The sequence below is a fragment of the Cryptomeria japonica genome, chromosome 1 (assembly GCF_030272615.1).
Source record: "Cryptomeria japonica chromosome 1, Sugi_1.0, whole genome shotgun sequence".
NCBI lineage: Eukaryota > Viridiplantae > Streptophyta > Pinopsida > Cupressales > Cupressaceae > Cryptomeria > Cryptomeria japonica.
The window spans coordinates 526,529,035-526,537,966 of record NC_081405.1 but is presented as its reverse complement, the minus strand read 5'-3'; the positions used below and the strand labels follow the sequence as shown (position 1 = coordinate 526,537,966).

Below are 8,932 nucleotides of genomic sequence, written 5' to 3'. Positions count from 1 at the left end.
ACGACCCAGGGCCTCATGAAGAAAGATGAATCCCATTCTTTTAAGGCATCATTGTAGCGAAATAACCCGAAATTAATTAACCTGCTAGAGGTTCCCATTATTCTACAGGGTGATAAATGCAACTAGAATTGTTATTCTAGCGTATTCTAGCCCCCTACTATTCGCCTTCTCGTAGGTTTATCCAGCCTGATATTACAGCTAGTAACAACACAAAAAAACTGAACAAAGACAAAGGATAGTACAATCGACACCAGCATATCGAATAAAGACAAAGACCAATCGATTCCCTATGTGATTAGAGCAATGACCAAGTGCACGACAGTTATTCATCTCCCCGAAGAGCTTGGAGAATAAGAGCAACATATTCACCAAGGCTGGTGACATTTGTAGTGGAAGCAACTAGGAACCACCATTCATTTGGTAACACTCCCGAAAGGGTTCATGTTTCCATTCAAAACCGCACACCTGAATATCTCCCAAGCATTTTCTACGAAAGTTTTCATTCGCTCCCTTTCCTTAGCCTTCTCCATTCTTCTTCTCTTGGCACTACGCTTATCGTTGTTCTCAGAGTCTGAGCTATCTTCCTCCTTGGAATTGTTTGCATCCTCACTGGAATCTGAGGGCAAATAGTACTGGGTCTAGAAATATGTTTTTAAGATGCTAACCTTTACATTTTCATCGAGGCTAAGAATAACATTAGCGACATTATTACCAACGGACGACTTCAGAAAGTCGCACATAAACTCGACAGATCACTCCCTTGAGTCAATGATGTCAACTAAGGGAATAACAACTGCTTCATACATGAGGGCATCACACCAATGCATGTCGAAATTTAGAGTAATCCCCATCAGCCCCTGAATTGCCTCATACACATACTCCTCCATTTCAAATAGATTTTGAATTTGAGCGCTCACATGCTTTTCACAGTTGACACAACTAATTTCCCCAAAGTGTGCCATTATCCTAGCTTATTAATACAGGCAACATCGTTTTGTGAAGCATTAATCTTTATAGAGTTGTATGCCTCTGGAAGTTTCCATTCCAAATCCCCAAAAAACACAGTGTATTGATAATGTTGCCAGATTTGCTCAGAGATAATAATGCGATTGTGCCACCACTACTGCATAAAAAATCATACTAGTATTTTCTTTTTGGGATATGGAAGCCAGTAAAATCCTGCCACTGTATAATGGGACTGCGCCAAAATCTTATCTAGTGCCACCTCTATCCATGGCTTAGGTAGTCATCCATCGCGTGAAGAATCCAATTTGATGTGATTAATTATGTCATTACTTGCATAGTGATGATCAAAGGTAATCTTGTTATCATTACATACCACTCCCAACTTTGCAAGGTAATCGGCCATACGATTCCCTTCATGGTACACATGCTTAATCTCAAAAGTGTCGATCAATTCCAATAGATGGTTTATACGGAGGAGCCATTTGCTTAACTTCCAGCATTGGAAATTCGATTTGATAATGTCATTTATAATTACTTGAGAATCTCCCTCAATGAGCACCTTGGAGATACCATTTTGTACGCAAAGATTTAATCCAGCCTCTAATGCTCTGATTTTACCCTCGTTGTTCGTAGCCATGCCCAGTCCACCATAAACTTCATGTACTATCTTATTGACATTGTTCCTAATTACGACACCAAATCCAGCATCTCCCGGGTTACCCTTGCTAGCTCCATCAAAATTTAATTTTACCCAATCCTTCAGTAGGGCCATCCATTTGATGTCCATCCTATTAACTCAATTTTTGGTGTTTATGATTAAAGGGTGTTTGAAGAGCCAAATCTTTTCCATTCTACAGTCCCAATTGTTATAGGTTCTGATTCTCCTCGTGACTAATTTCCCATTTATCATTTCCTCTACAACACTTTTGATGTTTTCAATGACTTTATTAACCAAGAGTGTGGTTTCTTTAAAGATCCTCTTGTTTCTTTCTTTCCAAATGTGCCAAACAATTAATGAAGGTCCCACCGGCCAAAGGTCACTACATCTTGAATTATAGATCCTCGACCATGAAATGAGGAAGTCCTTGAGTAACTCACATCTGACGATTTTAAGATTGGTATTTTCAAAGAAGCAATTCCAACAAGCCTTTGCCATGGAACAATTGAAGAGTAAATGATTGGCAGATTCTTCGTCTGCTATACACATGACACACATGTTGGGTCTAGAGATACCAATTGACTTTAGTTTGTCCCTAGTGAGGATCCTATTATGAAGGGCCAGCCAAAGAAATGCCCCTGCTTTAGGGAGAAACTTATATATATATATATATATATATATATATATATATATATATATATATATATATATATATATATATATATATATATATATATATATATATATATATATATATATATATATATATATATATATATATATATATATATATATATCACTCACACAAAGACACACTCCAACCTATTTCTCCCTCCCTATCTCTATTCTATCTCACTATCTCTAGATATTGTACACTACTCTTCCTTCATCTCTCTCACTCTCTCCATATCCCTCTCTATCTCTCCATATATCACTTCATATATCTTTACCTTTCTATCTCTCTATCTCCCCCTCTCTAATTCTCACCATCATTCTATCTCTATTTCTTCCTCTCCCCCTTTTTCTCTCCTTCTATTTCTCCTTCTTGTTCAACCCCTCTATATTTTACAAGTTATATTTACTCTCTAGATCCTTTCTATCCCTATATCTATCTCTTTATATCCTTCTATATGGCTTCTCTCTCTCTCTCTCTCTCTCTCTCTCTCTCTCTCTCTATATATATATATATATATATATATATATATTTGCCCCTCTATCTCTCTCCCTCTCTCTAAAGTCTAAACCTTTATCTCTCTATTACATGTCTTTATCAACTCCTTTCTCTCACTCTTGCTCCCCCCCTCTCATTTTCTCCATATCTCTTGCACAACATATATTTTCCTATATTTCTCTCCATCTCTTTTCAATTCATCTATCTCTCTTTCTACGCATATATCTCTATCTCTCTCTATCCCTCTCTATCTATCTATATCAATTTTCCCCCTCCTCTCTATATCTCCCCATCTCTCTCTCCCCCATTCCCTCCATATCCCCCTATTTATCTCTTTATCTCTACCTCTCTCCCTTTTTCTTCCTATATATCTCTATATATCTCTCTTTATCTTCCAATATATATCTATGTCTCGTATTTCTCTCACCATCTCTATAGCTATATTTGTTCATTTATTTATCTCTCTCCCTCTTCCTTTACATCTTTCTCCATCTCTTCATATTTGTCTCTCCCTATCTATCTCCTCTCTTTCTATATTTATCTCCTCCTCTCCCTTTCTCTATTGGTTTTCCTCTCCTCTTTTTCTCTATCTTCATCTCTATCTCTATCTTCATTTCTCCCCCTAATCTCTAGACATGCCTCCTTCCATCCATCCATCTCTCTCTCATTATCCCTATTTTTGGACTTCTATATCCATATCTCTTTTCCTCTCCATATCTATCTCTCCCTATCACTTTTTTCATCTATCCCTCTATCTCTATTTCTCTTTGCCACTATAGCTCTCCCTCTCTCTCTATATCACTTCTTATCTCTATCTTTATCTTTCTATATATTCATCTATCCTACTATTTATTTTTCTCTTCCATATCTATATATTCCTCTCCCCTCTCTCTCCGACTCTCTCATATCTCTCTCCTTCTCTCCATCTTCCTCTCCACATTCTCCATCTCTATCTTTGCCTCCAACTATATCTTCATCTTCTCCTCTATCTCTATAACTATCAATTTACCAATCTCTCTCCCACTCTTACCCCTCTATACATCCCTCTTTCTAGCCCTATCTCAACCTCAATCTTGTGCTCACCCTATTGCAAAGATAATATGAGCCTATTGCTAATAAAACTTGATTATCCTCTCAATTCAAATGTTTCATTTCAATTATGAATGAATCCTTGTAAGTGGATGCATAGTTGATTTTAAGATATCAACTCTTGTTGGTGTAACTATTTATTCATCTTGGATATAATTACACTTTACTTAAGTTTACTTAGGTATGTGCATAACATTGTAGTTTGCATATGAGACACTTAGGGAGATGTGCTACATTGGGAGTGTGTATGTAGGAGAATTTCCACCTTTTATGGTGTGATCTTGTTGTTACACACATTCGGTGGGTGATCCACCTCATGTGAAATATTTTACTATTTCTCCTACCTACACCTACCTACCCTTGCATCTCATTGAGCCACATGTCATCATTGTGTGCTTTCTTGTCTCTTAGCCTTGCCTTTATAAGAAATCTCATCTACATTGTATGTAAGAATCTTGATGATCTAGTTGATCTCTTTTGGCATTATTGATAGGAATACAGTTTATTCTTGTCACATTTTATCTCTCTCGTCATTGTGCTATCTTTTGGTCTCTTTGATCTTGGTTGCTTCAAGCATAATCTCACAACTCTCAATTAAGTCCTTTGTTGTACAAACAACACCATGGCTACAAATTGACCTCGTGCGCTACATAAATTTATCCAAAAAATGGACCAAATTTTCCCTAACTGACCTTCCACACCTCTTTGGCATACCCATTGCACACCAAAATACAATTGCTATTTTATATTATTTTATCAAAATAAGAATTATAGTTAACATTACATAAATATAATTATTCTAATATAATTTTAAAATAACAATGATTCAAAATTATAATAATTAAAAATTCAAATATTTTTATTACAATTTAAAATTATAATACATAAAAATTAGAACAAATATTTTTATTACAATACTATGATGCAAGTAATACCTAAGCTTCAATCACTTTACATAAATAAATAAAGTGTAAAAATTAACTTATATAGGAGACCATAAGCCTCATTAACACGGCGAGTTGTTTGAGGGTTTATAATTTGGGGTTTAGGGTTAGCATTTTCAATTTTCGAAACCCTAGCTGCTCGACATAAATAGACGAGAAGCCCTAATCAACTGGACTCAACGATAGCAGCACAAGTATGTATGCATTGACTCAATTTTGCCTTTCGTGTTCCATATGAGTGATCATTCTGATTACGATTTGAAGGACCTATGGGGAATGCGAGATATCAATTTGCTTTCTTCCAAGTTTGCCTTCGCATATAAAAATGAAATCTGTGGCCATGTTTTTAAATGTTTTGATATTTCTAATTTTCTCAGCCTATTGCTCGGTGGCCTTACATGTTTCTGGTATGTTGATTTATATTTAGAGTTTTCTCTGTTTTTCTTGAGTTGCATCATTTGTTTCTGCTGCTACTGTGATCTAGTGTTGCTCTACGGGCAATCATGGTTTTATTGTCGCTTTTGCAAGCTTTTAGTTGTATTTTGGTTTTGGAGAGTTTTAAGGGAAGTTTCGAAGGACCCATCGGGGCGGCAGATGCTTTTATGCTGTTGCCCCTACGCATACCTTCGGACAATGAGGTGAAAACCAGCCACGGGTTGTATATGAGACCAGCAGTTTTTAATTATGCTCAGTCGGTATTCGTGGCGACATTAAATAAGAAGAATGCTTGCACAATTTGGATCCCAAAAGATGGTTATAAACCTGATTGGCAAACTTTCGATAGGATAGTTTAATTCACCATTAATAATATTAGGTATAATTGTTTTCACCATTAATAGTATTAGTTATAATTTTCTGCAGGGTTGCGAGTCTATTCGGTTTTTGACAAATAATCGGCGAGGATGAGGCTTTTGACACACAATATGCTATCTTGTAACATCAGAGGGGTGACCAAGGGCTACCCTTTGGAGTTGGAAGTCGAAAGATATGTGACAAAGGAGGTTCAATTTAACCCTGATTTCTTGAAGAACATTTTCCCAAAGATCGAGTGGAAGGCTTTACATGATGCAGCAAAGAAGATGAATGTAAATGATCTCCCGGAACAAGTAGAACCAACGATGCTAGATAATGATGATTTTATGCGGCGTTTTCATCACGCTCTTCTTGAGTTGCATTTAGAAGAGGGGGCCCTTATTTGTCCAGAGACTGGAAGGAGATTTCCAGTCATCAAGGGTATTCCAAACATGTTGCTTAATGAAGATGAAGTGTAAAATTTTGGGATGAATTGATGTAATTGCAGTTAAATGCACCTTCGTGTTGTACAAAATATGCTAAACTAGTCCACTCTCGTGAAGTTACACAGTAAGATTATAAACTGGATATAACTCTGTTCTGGAAGCCGTGGGCTGGGTAGACTGCGAAGATCTACTATGACTTCTGTAATCTCTCATTATTGTAGTTGCCTGCAATGTGAATATTGTTCTATTATATTATCGAAAATCTTAGAGTATATTTTGTTTGCACTTTGCATAGTTGTGTAGTTCCTATTTTGCACTTTGCAGTTGCTTTCTTTGTAAAATATAAAATTTGAAGGGAAATATAGAAGAAGAAATATTTGCAACTATTAACATGTATTAAACCATTCTGTTTTTGTGGTTAATTCAAAATTAGAATAGAATATTTTGTATTGAGCATTATAGGAAAATATTCTATATTATTTATTGTGCTTAATTCAAAAGAACCTCCTATGAGCAAACACTGAAGTATGTTTATTAACTGGTCATTTAGCACTCCTACGTGCACCCAAATCTTAAGTATCCCCTCATAAGAGAGCTTAAAGCATTCTTGTATTGCTGATAATGCTGTGCAAAAGTACTGGTAATATAATGAAAGTATGGTCTTTTGTTATGGAAAACTAATTCTGATGGTTATTTTGTACTTTTTGGAAATTCAAACAGTATATTGGGCCAAAGATACCACTTTTAATTATTTTTTCTTAAAAGTTATATTCTTTTAATACATATTGTTTATCTCTAATTATTCTTAATGCTTCAAGCCCTCGAGGCATGACACAGTATGATATGAATCATTGTACTTGTGCCTAGACCAACATAAGCATGGCGCCTTTAATTCGTTGACAAACAATTGCTGGTGATTATCATATGCATCTCTGTAGGGAAAGTAAAGTTTTTTTTAATACTAACAATATAAGTAGGAAAAATACAAGCATTCAAACTAAATGTTCGTTTGGTTATAAATTCAATTTCGAAAACGTGCTTTCGCCGTTTAATGGTGATTGTTGTTGTCTAAATATGCAACAGCTATAACTTTTTTTTCTATAGCAAAATCAGACTGGAGCATGAGATTGGCGTTGCAGACGGCTGTCACAGTTTTCCAAGCGAGAGAGAACATACTATCCAAGGCAGGTGGCAAAACAGAGGTATTGGGGTATAAGTTTCTGCACAGGAGGCAGTTGCATATTCTAACACTACAGTCTGTACCACCGCTGCTGCTGCCCATCTAACAATGTGGAAAGGTCTGGGGTATGGCAGGAAATGGAAAGGGTAAGAAACCCTTAGTGCTGCTCAAGCGATCAACCACCCCTGGCAAACAGGGTAGTAAATGGTATGCCATTGGATTACATCATCACTCACATGAGAAAAGCTCAGCTTTCAATAAACATTGTATGTTCCTGAATATAGGTTTTAACGGCTCCTTGTCTTTATTTCATCTCTTGTACTTCTATACGTTCTGTTATGGATAGGCACTAGGCATATTTCATTGCACTTACTGACCATGTATTATTGTGCTGTCCCTTTGGTCAGTTGTGGACCTCAATATATAAATAAATAAATTTTATCGAAGGTTAGAAATATATGAACCCTAGTGAACTTTGTGTGCTTTATGTGTGGGAAATTCTATTCAATCTTTTAGTAGAAAAAATATACTAAGACAGGTATAAGAACTGCTGTTCATAGGACAAAAATGGCTATCCAACAGATTGAACATCACAATATGTGATGTGTGTTCTAAAAGAGAGAGCTTTTGCAGTTAAATTCAGCAGATCAAAATGCTATAAAAAAATTACAGATTTCAAAACAAAACATATTTAACAGTGGGGAAATTTTAGTTAATCATTGCTTTTTTATTAATATTGGTAGACTGTCAAAATGAAATTTGTATTCCTCATTGCAAAAAGATGTTGTTTTGATATGTATTTGTTAAAAATTGTTCGCTCTAGCCTAATTTCAAAATGACATGAAGAACAGACAAACATCATGCTAACTCATAAAATGTGTGTTGGGTTTAGGTTCTCGCAAAATGTATGCAGGTTTTACTCGGTCATAAAAAATTTAGGGTAAGGTTTAGTAAGTGGTTTTTTTTGTTTTGTTTTGTTGGGACACCTAATAGTGCCTCGAGGTGTCCTTCCTTCTATGCCCCCATGGGAACGTGAATGGGAGGGCGGAGTAGAAAAGATGACAATTCATCCCCTGTCAATGTGGATGGCTCTAGGATGCCCCTAGTGTGGCCCTTGGTACGTGTCCTGATATGGGTACATGGCGTTTAAAATATTGAATGCTAGACTTGCATTGCTGTGGGAACACATACCTAATGTCAACTTTTCAATAAAAATAGTACTAGATGCTTATTTGCTCTGGAGCTTTATCTCACCTGGTTTATTGATGTTTAATTTGGCCTCTTTAAATGCCAGGTTTTATTTTCTCAGGCAATATAGATAGTTGTTGATGTATGGAGTTTGTAATGTTATTATGTTATTTAGTTTGTAGATTTTATCACTTACTAAAGACCTATGTTTGGAAGTATTGAGATTCTTGCTGCACATTGTTGTTTTGAATTTGAATAGTTCTTTGCTTTGACATGGTGTTAGTGTTCAGAAGATCACGCATTTCTTCAGTGCAATTTTAGTACGTGATCATTGTTTAGGTCACGCATTGAATCCTTCTTGAGCTTTCGTTTTGCATTTTGATCTTCTGAATTCAATTAGATTTCTCTTTCAATGGATTTAGTTCCTTTCATTTTTGCAGTATTTTACAAGCAAGTGTGCATTCCCTCTTAAGTGAGGAGGTAAATTATGGCCAAAGG

The 8,932-nt window shown here is 35.9% G+C and overlaps 1 protein-coding gene across 2 annotated transcripts; it reads left to right on the top strand.

Annotated features, from left to right (window-relative positions):
- Positions 1 to 4,871: 4,871 nt before the first annotated feature.
- LOC131060194 (multifunctional methyltransferase subunit TRM112 homolog A) lies at positions 4,872 to 6,351 on the top strand. 2 transcript variants are annotated; one of them, XM_057993342.2, is made up of 2 exons: positions 4,872 to 5,022; positions 5,690 to 6,351. In XM_057993342.2, the coding sequence occupies exon 2, from the start codon at positions 5,731 to 5,733 to the stop codon at positions 6,097 to 6,099; it is 369 nt and encodes a 122-aa protein (XP_057849325.2). In that variant the 5' UTR covers positions 4,872 to 5,022; positions 5,690 to 5,730; the 3' UTR covers positions 6,100 to 6,351. The 2 variants fall into 2 exon arrangements, with proteins under 2 accessions (XP_057849325.2, XP_057849333.2); XM_057993350.2 differs by having other exon boundaries at positions 4,902 to 5,235.
- Positions 6,352 to 8,932: the final 2,581 nt, after the last annotated feature.

What these genes read in the sequence shown, in the direction of transcription:
- LOC131060194 (XM_057993342.2), top strand. Translation starts at nt 5,731, where the DNA reads ATGAGGCTTTTGACACACAATATGCTATCTTGTAACATCAGAGGGGTG.